Source organism: Emydura macquarii, unplaced genomic scaffold (assembly GCF_026122565.2).
Source record: "Emydura macquarii macquarii isolate MOO-44397 ecotype Brisbane River unplaced genomic scaffold, CSIRO-AGI_Emac_v2 contig_1876, whole genome shotgun sequence".
In the NCBI taxonomy this organism is placed as follows: domain Eukaryota; kingdom Metazoa; phylum Chordata; order Testudines; family Chelidae; genus Emydura; species Emydura macquarii.
The window spans coordinates 13,795,833-13,816,704 of record NW_027132013.1 but is presented as its reverse complement, the minus strand read 5'-3'; the positions used below and the strand labels follow the sequence as shown (position 1 = coordinate 13,816,704).

Here is a 20,872-nt window from a genome sequence, read left to right as displayed (position 1 = left end):
GTATCTAGGTTGATGGAAGAATTCTTCTACATCCAGGATTAGATCAGCAGAGCTACGTCTTTCAAGGGGTGTGGATTTTTTGTAGCTATGACAGTGTACTTTTCAGTGTAGACCAACCTTTATTCCTCTTTCACTCATCTTCTCTCTCTTTCCTATTGTTTGTTACATCCACTGTTGCATCTTGTTTTCATTTATATTGTGAGCTCTTTTGGGTAGTGATTGTCCTTTTACTATGTGTTTTACAGTGCTTAGCACAGTTACACCTAGATCTTGACTGTGGCCTCTAGGCACTACTGTAAAATAGAAAATAAACTAACAATAACTCGCTACAGATATAAATTACTTCATAGTGCAAGTACTGGAAGATTAGGCCCAAAGGGTCAGTAATACTGGGAAGCACTAACTAGCTTTACTGAATTCCATAAACAAACAAACGAAACAATCCCATTTTAGGAGAATTTTGAGATTTCATGGCTCTAGATAAGCATTTGAAAATTAGGAAATGTCACAGTTAAGGTAGCATGTGAACTTTTATTCCGCCCCCCTGTGCACATATATTACAATAGTCTAGTTACAGACTACCAAATATTTTTTCTACAGCCTGAAATACATGAGGGCCCTTGACAAAGAGTCCATGAGTATTGTACAAGATTCATAGTATATATTCACATCATATAACACGCACCTTGCATGATTATAGGAAAAACTGTATAGGTGGAAAGTGTAACAAAAGTCTCTAAGAAGCTAGAAGAGATAGTGCATACCATTCATGGGCCCAGACCACACTGAAAGCTTGGATAAAAGAGTCTGGTTCTTATTTAAACGTATTCAACAGTGACATATACTGTCAAACATGGGGATGAGGAAGACATGGGCAAATAAGTAACTTTGGTTTCTCAGAGCTTGATCCAGTGAGGCACTGAGCAGCCTCATGTCTCATTGAGGCCTGTGAGAGATGAGAATGCTCAGCACCTTGTAGGATTAAGTCTTTAAAGTTATATTCCAAATTAGTCAATTTTGTCTATAGTAACAGTCCCACTGGGGAAGTGAAGAGACTAATGTCATAACTGTGCAGTGCTAATTCCTTGGAACCAGACAGGAAGAAGCAACTGCTTTAAAGTAATTTTTTCCAAGTATGTAATTTCTTCCTGTCTCCTGATTCAGGGACCTGGTAAATATATTTACTGATGCTAGAAATCTGAATTACAGCTGGCCAAGAGTTTCAGAACTTTCTGTATCAAAGGCAGCAGTTGCTGAAAGGGGGACTGCTTTTTAATTTTCTAAAAAATCTTGCAGCTTGTCTTTAAATCAATGCTCTTCAGAAATCACTCCCTTTGCTATTAGTTGAGCATTTATACACTCAGATGGAGTCAAGTTATAACAGAGATTGTAAAACCAACGTAAGGGAAGCCTTTATAATTTTAGAAGCAACTTAGTGATCTGCTTTCTACATCACACAAAACAATCATCATTAAAATTGACTCCCTCAAACTCCTTCTGCCTCAATGTGGTAGACTTTAGGAACTGGTACCACTCTAAGTCCTGAGACAGCTCTCAATGGAGGCTAGAACAACTCCTTCCAATGATAGTCTTCAGGATTTCTTCAGTGCTGAATTTGAAGTTGAGAGCTTCTTCCCTTGTCCTGCCTTTTCTGTTTGGCACTGAGGGTGATTCAGATCCAGGAACTGCCTAGAATCAAGACATTCATCCCTCTCTTACCTGAGTTGAGAGGAAAGTAGAGAATAACTCATATCTTCATGAGGAATGTCCTCACCCAAACACAGCTGGCATAGCAAAACTGGCCTGGAATAGCTTTACAGTCTCTGATATCAGAGCTTGATGGACAAGTATCATTTCCTCTTATAAGGAAACTGATGATTCAAACAGAGCAAATCTGTGATAGGCCATATGTGAAAATGGCTGGAATATCTTAAATCAGGTATTTCAAGCTCACCAGGGAGTCCTCTCAGACAGTTACCATTTGCTTTTCTGTTTCTCCAGGAAGTAGCAGACAGAGAGTAGCAGCCTGAGTGCTTCCTTAAAAATATAACTTTAGAGCAATTGCTTTGACCTCTCATTTAAAGCTTCAACCCTTACCCTAGTTTTAGGTCCATATTGTTAAAACATTTTTTGCAAAGAATTTTGAATGTAATTTTAGCAAGTATTTTAAAATTATGGTGTTAAGCTCCAAAACCAAGATCTTTTTCTCTTCCTCAAGTTAATGTTTTAAAATATTTTTAGAAACAATATTAAATCCCCATCTGTGTCTGGTTAGATTTGTCATCTGTGGCATAGGGGTTTGAATAATCATGTGCCCCAGCTGTGAAGGGAACCAAAATATCTTTTTTCTCTGCAATAGTATCTGTTATATTTCATCCAGCTGAACTGTTCTGGATATCTGATAAAGCTGCATTACCTCCACTCCATCATACACACATGCAAACAGGAGCTGTTCTGCTGTTTTAGAGAGAAAGATTGAGCAAATACGTGACAGCCCCACTAGCTTCAAGGAGACTAAGATGAAGTAGAAACAGCGACCTTGACATCTTCCTTGACAGAGTCTGGCCCAGTCACTTGGGTGCTAAAATAATTTAGTCTGGACCATAATCAGCAAAGTCAACCCAGGATTAGTAAAATCTTGTAGGAATATCTTACAGCCTCTGCTGATGGAGATCAATGACTCCCTGAAGCAAGGCATTCAGTCAGCTGCAAATATGAAACATATGCCAATCCGGCCTGCGTTCAAGAAACGAATTCTTAACTTTATCAGTCTTAATTACTGTCTGATTCATCATCAATCATTTGAGAAATATTATTCAAAGAAAATATTACTGAGTTGACTCTAGCAGTATCTATCCTCTTACAATGTTTTAGACCCTTTCTGATCAGACATCAGGCTAGGGGAGGGCAGAGAAACTGCGCTGGTTGCATGAGGGACATTTCACTTATAACCATAGATAGCGGTAGAGCGTCCATGCTAGTACTGTTCAACCTATGAGCCACCTTTGGAGATCATCAATCATGAAATACTGCTGTTCTACCTCAGACACAGCATCAGCAGAGCTATGTGGGGTCAGGAGGAGACTGATGTGGAGTGGAGGAGATGAAGCAGGGAGGAGATGAGGGAGAATGCAAGGAAGGGGTGTGTTAGGGAGGCCAGTGCTATGCAAAGGATTGGGGGAAGGGGTTTATGGTGGCGAGGAATGCAGTCACTGTGCTTTAAGGACTCCCTCTAAACTACTACCTCTGCTCCCCGGGCAGCATAGTAGTAGGGCTGAAACTGTGGTATAAGAAGCCTTTCAAGCACTAATGCCTTCCTTGGTGCACAGGGATTGGACTCTCTACATCATACCCCTGCCTAGTGCTGAATTAATGTTCTTGGGGTGCCTTATCTATACATTTCCATACCTTAGCATATTTGAGTTTCTTTTAAATTTAACATTCACTCAATATCCTGAGGTTTTTAAGTCTTGTTTTTGGAATAGTTACAGCATTCTTGTAATTTTAGTTCACCTAAATTACTATGCGTTCTCAACCTTAACTTGTTTTATTTTTTTATCTGGAATTGTAACAGAGAAAGTTAAACCAACTTTCTGTTTAAAGCCTGGCAGTTTGAAGTGCTCTAGGATCTGAATGGTTAACCAGATTGCCTTGAAATTTGATGTGTCTCATGGGGACATAGGATATGGTCAGTGATCCAAATCTGGAGCCATTTGACCAAGGGGTTCCTGAGATACAGTCCCTGGAGGGAAAAAACCTTTTCTTAAAGTTGATACATTCTGGCAATGTTTTTTTCCACACAGACAGAGCTCAGCTCATTGCACCAGGGTCTCAAATGCTCTAGACTTACCCCAGTACAGTGCATGGCACCCACCAGCACTTTGGGGGGAAATCAAATTAATATGTTATTTGAAAAAGTTTGCTTCTCCAGTTAGACACACTAAGAGCTTGTCTACACTTACCACGCTGCAGTGTCACAGCTGCACTAGTGCCATCATAGCACTCAGTGAAGATCATAGCATTTAGTGAAGAAGCCCTCCTGTCAACATAGTGTTTTCTACACCAGGAATTATATCAGTATAACTGCATCGCTCAGGGGTGTGGATTTTCCACATTCCTGAGCAACATAGTTATACCAACATAAGTTTGTAGTGTAGAAAAGGGCTAAAGCTCACACACCTATTCATGTGCTTAATGCATTACACTCAGCATATGCAAAGAGAAGGGCTAATTATCTGGAAAGCCACCTAAAAGATATTACCTCATCCACCTTGTCTCTGGAAAAGTACATATACATTACAGGACCTGGTGGCTCTGAGCGCATGTCTACACTGCAATTAAACAGCCCCCTAGCCCAAGTCAGCTGGCACAGGCCAGCTGCCGGTGTCTAACTGCAGTGTAGACATACCTGAGAGTTCAAGCCTAACCCAGGGCAGAAATCTGAAGTAAACAAGCAAGCCAGATTGTCCCTTGATTTTTTTATTTTGGGAAAATGTAATCTAAATACAGCAGAATATTCAAAAGGCACTGAAACTGATTTTTGAAAAGACACTAAACTATACAAAGCAAATGCTCAATGGGAGGAGAGGGTGATTGGGGTAGAAGAGTAGATAGGAATAGGGAGAGAATAGAGACAAGGGAACCTGTCAGCCCCACATTCTGCTCCCGTGTATGTCACAAACTGTGTGTCGTTCCCCGTCGTCCCCGTCCTCCCCGCCCATCTACAGGGGTGTGATCCCTCCCTTCATGTCAGCCAGGTTCTTGAGGGGGCTTGCCTATGTGTGTGTGTGGGGGGGTGTCAGAGCCTCTCTCCCTATCCCCTATGTGAGCTGGATCTGGAGGTCCCTGCGCCCCGTCAGTCAAGGTTTTTTGAGAAACAATCTGAGTACAGCAGAACATTGAGGACACAAACTATTTCTGAGAAGAAACGAAAGTACATGTGAAAATACTCACTGAGAGGGGAGAGATGAGTAGAAGTGCAAGAATAGGTAGTTTGAGCCCTTGTCCCTAAGTCCTGGTGTTCCGGGGGACCCTGCCCCTTTAGGAGGGGCTCAGACACCCCATATGAGCAATGGTTTGGGAGTGGAAGGAATAAAAGTAATACAAATGTAAACATATGAAACCCAGAAAATGAATAGTTAAGATACACGTCACCTTTGTGTGGGGTTGGAGAGCTAACCAGAGTGTGTGTGTGTGCGAGGGGGGGACTGGGTAGACCTGGGGCATGGCTGGGGAAGATTGGCTGAAGCAGTGGCTGATGCAGGAGTCCCAGCTGGAGATGGACAGTGGGAGTGAGGGGGCCCAGCACTGTGTAGCTCAGGCTACATAACCAAGGTAGCAAACGGCCTTCCAGTAAACTGCTCCCTGTGATATGTACACAGCAGCATGGGGCAGCAAACAGCAAGGAGCAACTTCTTACATGCTAATAGATTCTACAGTGATAAGTTGCCAACTAATGGCTTAATGTAGCAGAGGCAGGGACAGAATCCAATTCTTCAGGTCAGCATTCAACTGCCTTAACCGTGTGATCATCCTTTCTCATAGTGTAATCCCCTGCCTCATTCACTATACACCTTTCACCTTCTAAAACAAATAAAGTAGGTGTACTTCAGACAACAGACTCTTTCACTACCCAATCCTGATTCATCCCCATCCAACGTGCTCAATAAGGTAGGGGTCCTGTGGAAAAAAATAGCATGTGATCAGGTAACTAAAAGACTATTGTAATGTATATGCAAAAAAGGGGCCAAATTAAGGTTGCAAAGGTTGCAACCTTAATTCTGGGATTTCCTAACATCTGAGTGCTTGACTTTGCAACCTTAACAATGTTCTTTTAAAAGTTTTGTGTGTTTAATTTTCTACGTTTTAAAAAAAGCAAACTGAAAAAACAGAAATTCAATCATGTGGTATACTGAAACCCACATGGGTCATCAGCAAGATTGGAACCTTTAGATCTACTACATATACCTTTGCCACTTGAGCTAATGAATGAGATATGTGGACAAGCACTAGAAGGACATTGGACATACATTTTGCCAGGGGGTTTCACAGATATTTGCTGAGAGCACAGGAATGGTAAGACTCAGGAATCTTGGGTTCCATTCCAGGCTTTAGAGAGTAGTGGGTTCTAGTGGACATAGACTCTTTTGTCCATTGCCCCCAAGCATCCCCTCCACCCCATCTCTGGTTCAGTCTTGTCTCTTTCCCACCTCAGACTCTTTGTCCAAATTCCATTCTCTTTGCCTACTGAGTCCCAATCTCCATTCTTTTGGCTTCTCATGACAGTCCCAATCTTCATGCCCCGCACGTCCTAATCTCTACCCCCTCAATTCTTAGTTTCCTTCTCCAGAAATTCCCAGTTTCCCCACTTCAACCCCCAGCTCTTTGTGCCCAATGTGCTTGCCCAAGCAGTCCTGGTTACCCCCTTCCCAGCTCCTCATCCAATCTCTCTCCCCACCATCCTGGCTGTCAGTGTCCCTCATCCCCACTGCCTTTCAGTCCCAATCTCCATCCCCAGGCCCCTTGTCCAATTTTAGGCCATGTCTACATGCACAGCGCTGCAGTGGTGCAGCTGTACCAGTAGAGCTGTGCTGCTGCAGCGTGTGTGGTGAAGATGCTCTATGCTGACAGGAGAGCTCTCCTGTTGGCATAATAAAACCCACCCCCATGAGTGGAGTATGCTATGTCAGTAGGAGAAGCATGTCTGCCGACATAGTGCTGTGCAAACTAGCGCTTATGTCAGTGTAACCTATGGTTTATTCACACACCTGAGCGACGAGTGGTAGTGTAGACATAGCCTTAGTACCAACATCTCCCACCTTTTGTCCCAGTCTTGTTGCCCAGCCATGCCCCGTTCTACCCATGCCCCGCACCCTAACTTCTTGTCAAATTTCATCTCCCCCTTACCTCCTTCCTCCCACCTCACTGATTCTCAGTAAGAGTCTCCATGCCAAGCCAGTTCCTGATTCCCCGCTACATCAACACGCAGTGCCAGATTTTTTTCCTCCCACACACACTAGCTGCCAGCCCCTCTCTCCACCTCCCTCCCAGGCTCCTTGTCCCAATCTATTCCCTGTTCCCAAAGTAGGTCCAATTCTTGCTCCTTTTGCATTTGAATCAGGCAGCTTCCTCTTCCACAGTTTGGGTCCAGTAGGGAGGTCACTGAGAGCACAGGATCTACAGCTCAGTTGACTAGATCTAGATCCAGACCCAGGCTCAGCCCACAGCTGCAATTGCAGGAAAAGTCCTGTTCAGTCCTGGGCTAGAGCATACTCAGGGTAGAAAGAAGCAAAATTCCCTGAAGGTTCTAACATCTAAGACGTCTCTACTGAGTATGTGCAAACTGCAAATTTTCTAAAGCTTGTAACCTGGCCAAATTTGAGCTTTTTTTCCACAGGGATGGCAAAAGGCACATCCCTGACACAAAGACCAGTCCCCTGACAAATTTCAAGTCCCTGATCTAAAGCACGGGGGTCATCAGACTTTTTCAAAGGAAAAGTTGCCAGAATTCTTTATTTTCTAGCCTTATTCTTAGAAATGGCAAAACTGCTGTGATTGAAATTTTCTGCAAAATAAATAAATACATAGAAACAATCACCCTTAGGCAGACATCCACAGCAAATTTCATCCAAAATATTTAGTCTGGCAAAATTATATGCAACAGAAAACAAAGTCTTATAATGGGAAGTGCTGGGCAATCTTAATAGGCCGTACCATCAGCTCTACCTATAAATAATAAATTCTCAGGCTTAATGGCATCAATGGCAGGAAAAGACATCACATGGCCATTGCAAAAATGTATATTCATTTGAAAAAGAACTAAAACAAAATACACTTTCCTCTGAAGCATCTGGTGCTGGCCACCAGGGTTCTGGACTAGACAGACCTCTAATCAATCCTGCTTGACAATTTCTGAGAGTAACAAGAGGTGACTACTCACCTTTCCTGCTCAGTCATTGCACTCTGACAAAATGCCAATACAATTAATTATATTTTGCCTCCCTACATCCCTGCTTCAGTTTCATGTGACTTGGGGTTTTTTGTTACTTTGTTCCCTAAAATGTTGTCTAGGGCCGCTATGCACTGTTAAATTGTTGCAATTCACTCCAGAAATGGCTATATTTCCATGACGTGAAGCGATTGTTATCAATCATCTCTCTAGTTTGCAAAGCACTTTTGGTATTAAAGGTCCTTTATAAATAAATGTAATGTAGAATGTCCCAGAAAAATGTACATTTATTATTATTACAATGCTGCCATCTGGTACCCAGCAGAGTAATAGCAGGGAAAATATTTAACTTTCAGTACCAACATTTTTTTCCTCTGAACTGAACAGCTTCATATTTCACAGTAAATATTTATGTAAGATAACAAAAATTGGGAAGGTGCAAATGTGGAATGGGATTATTTCCATTCACCAAGTCTAGTTGTTCTTCTCATGACTAGTTTACAATGGGGAGAAGTAAACTGATACATTCCCAATGCCAAACTTGATTCTAAATCTGGGAGAGGGTTGGGAGAAAACAGCCAACACAAGTCCTGATTCATCAAGGTACTTAAGTGTGTCTAATTTTAAGCATAGGACCAGTCACACTGAAGTCCATGTTTAAAGTTAGGCATGTGTTTAAACACCTTGTTGAATCAGGCCCTAAAACATTAAATGTCTTATAAAATTCAACCCTATAATGAGATGAAAGAAATGGATTAAATGAAGCCTTGAGTAAAGGCAGCCCTACGGAATAAGACTGCAGACTAAATAATGGATTACTATTGAAACAGGGGAAAGTCTGTAATGATCAGATCAGTGAAGTAATGGAAAAGGTGAGAGCTTCCACAGCACTGAAAGTCTTCAACCACAAACTTGGAAAGCATGTTACATAGATAAAAGGCAGAGGATATTGAATAGATGACCTTGTATAGCTGAATATTTCTACTTATAAGATCCTACCAGGCACCTCTGAGATAAGCACCTGCACATTCCTGCTCTTAGCTTTGTACCCTGCATTGCTTCATGAACGTACAACTTTCTAATTAGAGAGTCAAGGTGGACAAGGTAATATATTTTATTGGACCAATTCTGTTAGTGAGACAGATTTTCGAAAGCTTGTTTCTCTCACCCACAGAAGTTGGTCCAATAAAAGATATTACCTCACCCACCTTGTCTCTCTAATATCCTGGGATCAACACAGCTACAACGACATTGCATGTAACTTCCTAACATAATACAGGGCAAGCATGATCAATTTCTTATTTTATTTACTGGCATCCCCTTTGCAAGCTAGCATGAACTGCCCTTAACTTGTCACAAGGAACCAGTCACTCACATATAGTAGCTGGGATATTAACCACCATTGGAATTTAATCATATACTAGTGATTGAAGCACTTTTAAAGGGAAACATGGCTTGGCTCTTTCGCAGGAATTGCTGTAGGGAAAAAGACAGCCATGGGGTGGCAGACTTTTTCCTCTGCCTCTCAAAACAGAAGCGTATTCATTACTTTAAAAGGGAGGCAGTGATCTCTAGCATGTATGTCTTTATCATACTTATATCTGACAATGTTATGAATAAATCCCATGAGTATTTAGCAAACGAGGATGTTTCAGTTTCCAATGTCAAACCTTTTAAGTGTTTTGATATAGACCAACATATGTAGTTGAGATTAGATAAAAGGGGGCAGGCAAGTATATAAAATAATTAATAGTATGGAGAAGTTAAACTGGAAGCTTCTGTTTTCCCTGTCTTTTATCACATGGGAAAGTGGACAGTCTATGAAATTAAAAGACGGAAAATTCAAAATCAGTAAAAAGAAAACACTTTCATACACTGTGTGATTACCACAGGAAGTCACTGAGTTCAAGAACTTATTAATATTCAAAAAGGGAATGGACACTTACATGGATGGCAAGAATATCCAGAGCTGTCATAATTAACAACATAAATTTTGGAAAAAATATTAAACCTTGTGCTTCAGGGTTTAAGCCACTCTCTGCGATTAGTCACTACAATGAGACCCAATGTAGGGGACAGATTATCCTTTGCTACCGACTGTGGGGTTCTTAAACCTTGCTTGTCAGAGACAGAATTCTGAATAGAGGGACACTGGGTCTGATCCACTATGGCAGTTCCTAAATTTATACATAAATACATCCCAGCTCACTCCACATTTACAGCTTTATTTTCATGTATATGCTTTTTAGTTGGTGTTAATACAGGCGTGAGATTTTGTAGTGGTAAACAAATCTGTATGGCTGAACAGGCTGTAAGGCCCCAAACTAGCCAAGCACTTAAACACATGATGAAGTGCTTTACTGGATCAAAGGCCTAAATGCATCAGTGAATACTCTTTCAATAAAATACTCTCAAAGAGAGAGGAACTGACTTCAACAGTGCAGAGTACTTGATTTTGGAGGTCTGATGGGGACCATGTGGACTTTACACATAGCTAATGTGGCTGCTAGTTGGCTAATTTTCTTTGTTAAAAAGTTGTTGGTTTCAGAAGCCATGTGAACTGGTATAGGCATGATATCTGGGAGACCCATGGGCCTACAACCTAATGGGTACCTGATTCATTTCTGTGGTTTCTTTCAGCAGGTACTCAGATGACCTAAGTTAATGCCTCTTTCTATCACATGGGGATTTTACTCAATTGGAGTCTTGGGTGAAGTAAAACATTGGCAGAACACACAAGTGGGAATAAAACCAGTTTCTGGCATTAGATTTGATCTCACTAAGTGATTTCAGAGTCCAAAAACAGCTCAAGAAAAAGGAGGGAAAAATCCTCTTCATTATGAGAAAAATAAATGCTTAAATCATTAAAAGATGAAAAGCATATCAGGGGTATGATTAGTCACAATTGTTAGTTGTACTTTTCTAAAAATACAAGTAAATAAATGACAATGCTTGAAGCACCAAAGGGCAGTATCAGAGATATTTGCTGGGGATGATCTGCATGAACTTCTCAACAGGGCTCAGCTGAATTTGAATCTTAGGGTGCATCTTTTCCACATCTGGAACTTTTTGAAATGGTGTTCAAGTAAAAAAATAGGATTTTCCAGCTTCCAACAGGTTTACATTATAGGGGTGAGAAAGCTGAAGATATTAATAGGGTAATGCTTGCCACTTTTGACTGGCAATGTCAGAAATCTGTGTGTCTCTGGAGTAATTTGTTTGTCCCTGGAGAGCAACACTCAGATCTAAAGACACTACATTTAATAGTAAAGAGGAAATGAGAATGAAGTTCTTGTCTGAGGGGCTGTTCAGGACTGATAATTATAACATTGACAAGGACTGAAATAGGACAGAGAATATAAACAGATAATACAATTACAGAACTGGTATATGGAACTATTCATTGTCAAATCTAGTTTAAATGACTGCCAAAAACATGGACAATGTCAGATTTGTTGATATGACACATATCTAACTGGGGACTAGAACGTATGTGGGGAAAGGAAGATGTATACATGTGATGTGGAGAGCAGACAGATGTGCATCATTCTGTGCACTGGGCTAGTACCAGCTTCCCAACAAAACAGCAATCTTGGGTGGTTTGAATTCTCTGGCTCCAGGAACTTGGCTATATTTATCCTGGCTGATGTATTCTGTCAAGTGTGCCTTGCTGTTGATAAGGTGCTGCTGGTGACAACAGTGGGGAAATCAAAGGGGAGGAGCAGGATGGGGGCTTCCAGTTTTTTTAAAGGGGTCTCAAAAGTCCTGCAGTCTCACTCCAGTTCAGCTGAGACCCTGGCTTCTGAGCACCACTGGGAGCTTCGAGAGAGACAAATTCAGGATGCCAGAGCCTGCAAAGAAAACAGGTAAAGACTACAACTGAAAGACAGAGAAACGAAACATAGCCTGGCTGAGAGACTGACTGCCAAGCAGAGCAGCTCTCCCTATACCAGAGAAATGAGATGCCTTAGAAACAAAGTAGAAGAAAAATTTTAAAAGTGATATTTTGTAAAATGTTAATCTTAAAAAAAAAAAAAAAAAAAAAGGGAGAGATGGATTCAATGAGCTCAAGGGAGATGAGGGATTAGTTCACTCAAACCCCAACCCAAGTAATTAGCTCCAGAAGCTTTGGGTGAGGGGAAAAGGACAAAACTTAAACTGTTTCATTCAAACTCCTCACTTCTCATGTCCTCTCTCAGGCACCTTCAAGGCAGTGAAAGCAGCTCACAGTCCTTCTCCTGGTATTTCCCAGGCAATGTAAGCAGAAGCCTTTAGCATAATTTTTGGGCATCAAATCTCCAGTGTAAAGAGAAAGCCCATAACAGCTGGCTCAGATTTTGCCATCTCTCTAAAACAGGTGGGCAGGCAGACTCTAGCTCTAGGGAAATAGGGAGCTCTGAGGGGTTTATATATATATAAAAAAATCACAATATCATGGGGTTAGAAAGGATCGAAAGGGTCATCTAGTCTAATCTGCCAAGATGAAGGATTTGCTGTGTCTAAAGCATCCAAGACAGATGGGAATCCACCCTCCCTTTGAAAACCTCCAGGGAAGGTTTTCCCTTTACAACCTCCCTAGGCAGTTCCCTTGTTTCTCCTCCCCGCTCCAAAGAGCCAGATGATAACTTATTCTCTTTAGAAATAGATCAGAACAGTCTACCCCCATCAGGAAAGCAGCTTAGCGTCCCCCACCCCCAGAAAGGAAGTATACAGAAAGAAACAGATTTAGGACATTTCCAAGTATTCCCTTGATTATTTAAATTAACATTTAGAAACAAGAAGTTAGTCACAGGCCACCTCGTTATGTTGGAAAGAGGAAAGCTATGAGAGGTGTGGGGAGATGGTGCACGTTACAGGGAACTTGCGTAAGGAGACACACCACCAATCCCATCCATGAAGCCAAGTTGGGTGAGGTGTATTTAGAGGACATCTGTTCATGTGAGGAGAAAGAGGGCAATGAGAGTACTGTATATCCACAAGTAACTTCAAAGGGGCTAAAAGTTAAAGTTATGGATGTTTGAAAATTGTGTATAGGAATGTGCAATAGTAGAAAATTGTACTAAGAACAGTCTGCTCTCAGTGAGACTGGTATAAATCTGGAGTGATTCAGATCAGAATCTGGACCCTAGATATACTGTACAGGTGTGTGTGTGACTTTTTAGAAGCACATTTTTCAGGGATCGTCAATAGCAGCTATTTGGTGTTTTTGGATTTTTTTTAAAGCTGTTGGAGGCCTGTGTACCGTTCGATGGCTGTTCAGTTCCTCAGCAATCTCCTGTTAGGGTGCATAGGGAAGAAATCTTCCCTACTTGTTCAAACCTAGCTGCATTAAGAAGATCTAGCACCTTTGGTTAAAACATTTGGTATTTTATGTCCTCTGAGCAAGCAACATTTGTCGCCTCTGGCACTTATTACACTAAAAAAGTCCAGAAACTCATACCCCATAAATAAGGGCACACTGGGACCAGACCAAGGGAAGCGCCTGGCAGACAGAATATTCAGAGGCTTATATTCAGACCAGGTCTTTAAGCACCTCTTCATCATGAACAAAAACATCCTTAAGTACTTAAACTATAACTTTCAAGTAGGTTTTCTGGTAGTTTGTTCCCCTTATTTCTAATTATTCAATAAAATGCATTATTGCCAGTGCTTCTATGAGGCATCATTCCATTTCTTTGTAAAACAAAGGACTGAAGAGGGATTATTCTCTCTAAAAGCATTTACAACTTGGGTGGTGATATCCCGTTTGAGCAACCTCTTAAACATTGATTATTGTCAGGATCTGTAGAATTCATCCCTTTAAATGCAAACAAACAAACATGGAAGTGACTTCCTGAAACTGAAACAGACACTTTATTCCATCAAATGTAAGTTTATTCTAATAAAAGTATTTTTCCTAGGTTCAATAAACTGTCAGAGTGCCCTTTGTTATTTAAAACTGAGTTGAGATATTGCTAGAATCACAGTAATAATCATCCTATGATAATGCATATGTACACATGCAACAAGCCTTTGATAGCTGCAGCTGTTATAAACAGTTGCCAATCGTTTTATAAAAGCAAATTGATCATAAAAAATGTTTCCTCCTTTTCTCCCATATATGGCAAAGGTAAAAACTGGGGCCGAGGGGGCATTTTACACTGCCATTCATGGTCAGTGAGAGTTTTGTTATCTCATGACTTGTCATGGCTAGAAGTCTGTTTGGAACCCACTAGAAAGTAAGATTCCAGCTTTCCCATTGATATACAGACAGCATTAATTTCTAGACCAACAAAGTTATAAGATATCAGATCTTTATTACAAGACCCTTGTAAATAAGAGTTACTATCATTTATAGACATTTATTAAGAGTATTAGTACTAATTTCTATCATTCAGATGCATGTACATCCATGGGGCCAGATCCTCAACTGGCGTAGTTCCACTGAAGTCAATATAGCTGTCAATCAATTTACACCAGATGAGTATTTGATCCCATGGTAATTAAGGCCTCCTGACTTTTTGGCATGTAGAGTTGAAAATGTAGCATCAAGCAATTTACAAATTCTAAGCACTTTCCAAGATAAAATTATCTATGCTCTAGTTTAAGAGTAGCATGTGATGTAGCATGAAAATTTGATACTTATATGCAGTACCAATTAGAACTAGGCTCTAATACTAAAGCTATGAACATGGTATAAATACCTACACAGACAGACCCTTATACCACACCTGTTGTGCCTATTATAATTAAGAGTGAAACAGTTTCCATTTTAACCCATTTTTATATACTCTCAGAACCCTGACTTTCATCTTTTGTAGTCAACTTGCATTTTCCAAAAAATTCTATCTTTGAGCAGAGACTAAATATGAAAAGTTTAAGCTCAAAACAGCCAAAAGGAGAGTGTCAGATGAGGGTGAAACCTGCCTGCCCCGACCTCCACAAGCATTCTCTCCTCCCCCAAATGTTTGTGAGAATAACAGAAAACAATTGAATTTACCTGGCCACTTATATTTAGTTACCTAAATATAGATTGAATATAGAGTTAGAGACCTAGATTAGAAAATGTTGGTCAGGGCTTATTATAGAACTTGACTGCAACTTTAAGCATGGAGAAGCTATAGTCACTCCATAATAAACAGCTTGTAAACACTTATGTTGATTATAAGGTGTTTGGGGCTCTGTTTGCATAGTGCCTAGCACAATGGAGTCCTGGTTCATGGGTTCTAAGTGTGCTATGTAATACAAATAAATAACTTACATCACCTTTTCTTCTGTAGATCTGAAGAAGAATCATTGTCCCCATTTCACAGATGGGATATTGGAGGCACAGAGAGGTTGAGTGCCCAAGGTCACACAGCAAGTGTGACTACTCCCAGTTCTTTTTAAATTCCAGTAATATGAGCAATCTCAGCTTTTGAAATAGAGGAAAGCAAGTTTGAGAGGCTTTATTGCTTTGATCAAGTAACAGTTAAGTCTGTATGTGCAAGAAGGCACTTAGCTCTGACTAAGAAATTTATAGTACCTTCATATATTTCCAGAGCAAGGAATTTACAAGGTCACTGCTAAAGTTTGTGGAGCTTCTAACCTGCGCAAATCTAACTGCTCCAGTACTTATCTTAAAGGAAAGAAGTGGGAGAAAAAGAAATGTGAACTAGTTTAACTGTAAAATTAAAGTCGCAATATTAAGCCATCAAATATTCAGTAATTCTGAAAATTAATGTTTTTTCTAAAATGTTAACTTGGTGTTGGTGCACATGTAATTATTTTACCATAAGATATACAGGATGTGCAATAAGACCAATTTAGCACTGCAGGAGAAACCCTAATTTTCAGTATATCCTAATTTTGTGTTTTTGATTTTAAAAACTTCCTATTTTCTGCATTTTCACATCATAACCATCAAAAAGCTTTAGTGGCGCTTGCAGCCTGCTGATTGCAGGCTGTCTATGTGATCAGCTAAGTGCCATTCTTTTATTATATAGTATATATTCACTTTTTCATTCTAGTGAGATATAAATATAGTTGGTTTAAAACAGTACTCAACCATATCATAGCCTATAAAAGCACTTACCTTTCGGTGAAAGAGTAGACTCATTACTGAAGGACCTCCGTGGCCAGGCATGGCAGCTCTCTCCCCATCTAGCACCCTCTGCTAGAAGCCACTCTGGCCCTCTGTTGGTGCACCTTTTCCTGTGATTAGCCCTCTGGCTGAGTCATGATTTAAGTCCATACCTTCCAGGGTAATAAAGTCCCACAAATAGTTCAATGTCCTTAAAACAAGGCCTTCAACCCCACTCCAGGCATTATTGTCCTCACTCCCTTCTCTGACAGCTCTCTGTCATCCCTGTCCCTTCTCTGGACTTATACCATCTTGCCAGCAACTAGTAGAGGAACCCAGGCCCTCCCATTACACTAGGTTCCAGCCCAGGCATACTATAACCAGTAGCCCAGGACAGCGCCATCCAACTCTTTGCTGCAGCCTCCCAGGACTTCTTCCGACTCACAGCCTCTCTAGATTATTCCCTCTTTCAGGGACACTGGCCCTCAGGACCCTCCCTAGTATCCTCACACAAACTCAAGCCAGAAATAAAAACTCAAACTCCTCCTCAGAGTTGGCCTTTCATGCTTATTAAGTTCTCCTTGCTATTCCTCCACTGAACACCTTCCAGGGCTCTCTCCTTGAAAGTCCAGATAACAACCTTTTATCAGCGTTTACGACTGGAGCCTGCTCCACCCCTGTGCCCACTTCATCTTTCTCCAGGCCTCCTACCAGAATTTTCTGTTCAGGAAAGGATACCAGGACTTACTCTCTGCCTGGGCTTTCTCCTTGAGTCGCCTGGTCTCAGTACTTACTCATCCCAGAGAGCAACTACAGAATTTCACCCTTCAGGTATCTTCTCATTTAAATTTCCAGCCTTTTGTATAAACTATTCAGCTCCTTCTCCAGCTGGGCTTCATCTCTAATTATGCCTAGTTCACCCTTCAGATGCAATTTATCATGTTAATTGGCCTCTCAAGCCCACATTAATTCTTTCACAGCCTGTGTGTGGTACACACCCCATCACACTCTCTTTCTTTCAGAGGCTGACCTCTTTAACAGGGCTCAGTGATGACATGACATCAACAGCAAAGTATACAGTGAGGGAAGGGTCTCATCGAGTGAGAACTTCTAACTCCAGGGGTGAAGAAGGATCTAAAAATAAACAAAAAAATCACCAATCAAGTTTAAAATCTCTTCTGTGTGGGATACTACACTTCTGCACTACACATTGGAACATTCTGTACATGACTTAAAAATTCAGTAGCCGTAGGGTAGGGTTTTCCCCCTAACATTTGTGATCCTTAGTATGCCCCACTATTCACGGAATATGGGTGACAACTTAAATTACTTCCAAATTTTACAATTTTTAACAATTTGTTACATATAACGTCTTTTTATGACTAAAAAGAGCTTATACTTTCCTGGCACGAATGGAGGACACCCATCAACATTTAAAGCAAACAGGAATTGGTCTTCTTGCAGAAGAAACACAGTATAAATCTACACTACAATAAAATATCCGCATCTGGCCTTGGTCTGCTGACTTGGACTTGATAGGCTACAAAATTGCAGTGTAGATGTTCAGGCTCCAGCTCGAGACTGAGCAACTATGCTGCAATTTTATAGCCCTGCATTCCAACTCGCCTGCAAGCCCACGTCAGCTGACATGGGCCAACCATGGTCTTCTATTGCAGTGTAGACATACCCACAGAATCCTAAACTCACGACTTGGCAAAGGCAAAAAATGATGAAGGAAATGATTTTTTAGAGCTTAAATTACTTGCTTCCAGTGAAATTTGTCCTGCAACCTCATTACGTGGTTCATATTTTCTCCACATCCTATCTGAAAGTTATCCTGCCATTCCGTAAAATACTCTCGAAACCAAACTCTGCAGCCTGGCTCTGGAGCTCTGAACAGGGGCAACTGGTCATCAGGAGCTAATGGAGCCAAGACCCACCAATAACTAACTGTATAGTGTGGCAATGCCATACAGTCCCATCTCCAGCTACTGGGGACCTCTGATGGGGCTGGAGCCCCTGGAAGATGGTGCTGCTGGTTGCCACTAGAGGAGGGGTAGTCAATAGGTAGACCATGGGAAAAATCCAGATCCCCAGACATTTTTGATTGGACCACAAAATCTTCTTATAATGACTGTTGTTATTCTTGTATTATTTTCTCTGCAGTCTGAATCTTGACTATACCTTGACCAAGAAATTTGATTATCCCTGCACTAGAGAACCCTTGCTCCTGCAGCAAACAGACTGCAAGCAGAAAAGGGAGGACTCACAGAGCACCTTCTATGGGGCTATTTCAGATCACAGGCTCCTTGCTTCCTCTTTCCTTTTGAGTGGGGTTTTGAGCAAAACTGTAGGCAGCTCCAAGTGTGACATGTCATGCAAATTTTTAATTGGTTAGTTTGCATAATTAAAATTAATTTGGATATAGCCATAAACATCAGTTTGGGCAACACTGTGCGAATTTAGTACTGGTGAAGGGTACTGAAGAGGCATCAGATTTCCCTCACAGGGTAATCCCTGAGCAGTGGAAGAAGGCAATGGACAAGAAGGACCTGGATTCTTTGCTCTCCTCAAAAGAGATGGGACGAGAAGGCTTGTAGCAGGTGACCAGGGAAGTATGAGGGGGTAGCAGGTTGGTACAGGGTAATGCTAGGCCCATTAGCGCTTTTCCTTTTGTCAGCCCTCTATCCCTACCTTGTCACCTCTGTCCCCTTCAGCAGCACCTGTCATGTATCACCTTCAGTAGCTCCTATTCCTCCTTTCCCTCCTCCTACAGTACCTCGCTGCCCCTGCTTGTGAGGTAATGAGGCTGCTTCCTTTCCTCTCTGCTGCTCCAGGTGGCTGAGAGCTGACAGGAAGTACAGAAGGGCTATGAGGAGAGTCAGAGGCCATCTTGCTGCTTCTAAAGCAGATGCCATAGCGGCTCCTGGTGGCAGCCAGCCTGAAGTGTAGCCCAAGCCTTCCTGTTTGCCCAGAGCCCTGCTGAATGTGTGATGTGGTCTTAGTTGCAGGAATGCCTGACAGGCAGCTTGCATGTATGATTGTCACACAGATGCGTGACATTTGACAGACACTGGTGACGGTGTGTGTTACATGGGAGGGGGGAGGTTTCTGAGCTTATGATGGATATTTTGAGCCTGCCCTCGGAGGATATATTTGTATGGGAGAGGTACACCGTGAGCATGGGAGTGTCATATGGGAGAGACCAGCACTGAGAAGATGGTTTTGATGTGTCAAGTGGATGAGAGTAGGCAGAAAAAGAATTCTCAGTTTAGGTGTGGGTGAGAGGTTGGGATGAGAGGGTTGAGCAGTTGGGGTTAGGGATGTTTTGAGCAGGCAAGGAGATGGATTGGGTTAGTAGGACTGTGTGCGGAAGAGAATGGAATCAATTGTTGTACTGGTGTGTGTGTGTGTAGACAGTAGGGGGAGATGTTAAGGCAACAACTAGTTTAGAGGAGGTAAGGATGAGACTTGGGCTATGGCTACATTACAGCTTAAGTCGACATAAATTATGTTACTCAGGGATGTGAATTAGCCACCCCTTGACTGACATAACTCATGCTGATTTAAGCACCGATGTGGATGGTGCTATGTTGGCAGGAGTGCTTCTCCTGATGACACAGCTACTGCCACTTGCATGGGCTGGAGTAATTAAGTAGACGGGAGAGCTCTCTCCTGTCGGTTTAGAGTGGCTACTGTACAGAGCTTACATGGGTGCAGCTGTGCTGCTGTAAGGTCTCTAGTGCAGCCATAGCCTTTGAAAAAATACTAAAGGGGTGACAGAGGCTTGAATACTGTTTATTCCCACCTGACCCTTTTCTGTCAAATATTCCAGTTTTTCATTCTGAAAGGACAGAGTGGAGTGGCCATTTTTCTCTCCTCTTCCTCACCAACCTCTCTTATCCCACCCAAACGTTTTTCCCTTTGAAAATATAAGTGAGGTAGTGCATTTTGAAACCTGTAGACCCAGCACTTATTTTGGGCATTATCAGCCACTGGCTCTGACCCATGGGCAGGGAAATGATCATCTGAATCTTCTTTCCAGAGCAGCATTCAGCCTTAGAAAAGTAGTCTTGCAAACCCAGTTTCTCAGGTGAACTTTTCGGTGAATCCAACTCCCATTTACTTCTGAGAGTATTTCCACTGACTTTAAATGGGAGTTGGATCTGGTCTTTATCAGGAAGTTTCAGAGACTAAGAGTTGCTCATGAACCCCTACATGTGTATTTAGAGCTAAGAGAGGGAAGCGGAGACCGATGTGCTAATGGAGAAAACGTTATCGATGTGAATATAGTTCTGGCTAGCAATTTATTTTTATTGAGTTGTTGAGTGCAATGGCTCTCAACTTTTCCAGACTACTGTACCCATTTCAGGAGTCTGATTTGTCCTGCGTACCCCCAAGTTTCACTTTACTTAAAAGCTACTTTCTTACAAACTCAGACATAAAAGTACAAAAAAGTGCCACAGAACACTATTACTGAAAAATTGCTTACTTTCTCATTTTTACCACATAATTATAAAAACAAATCAGCTGGAATATAAATATTGTACTTACATTTCAGTGTATAGTATATAGAGCAGTACAAACCAGACAATGACTTTTAGTTTGTTCTGACTTTGCTAGTGCTTTTTATGTAGCCTGTTGTAAAACTAGGCAAATATCTAGATTAGCAAATGTACCCCATGGAAGACTTCTGCATACCCCCGAAAGTACCTGTATCCCTGGTTGAGAACCACTGGTCTAGTATAAATGTAAGAAACACAATTCTTTTGCAGGATCTGCAGTAGATCAGAGAATTCCTGCCAGGGATGCATATCCTGAAATGTTGCCATTTGTAGGTTGGAACATTTACAGGCCACATTGTTATTAAGTAATTATTAAGT

At 41.5% G+C, this 20,872-nt stretch overlaps 1 protein-coding gene across 1 annotated transcript in view; it reads left to right on the top strand.

Annotated features, from left to right (window-relative positions):
- The first annotated feature begins 11,709 nt into the window (after positions 1-11,709).
- MYBPC3 (myosin binding protein C3) overlaps positions 11,710-20,872 on the top strand; it is a 101,464-nt gene continuing 92,301 nt past the window's right edge. Inside the window, exon 1 of the mRNA XM_067557709.1 lies at positions 11,710-11,814. Within this exon, the coding sequence (XP_067413810.1) occupies positions 11,790-11,814 (25 nt within the window). The 5' untranslated portion in view covers positions 11,710-11,789. The remainder of the gene's footprint in view (positions 11,815-20,872) is intronic.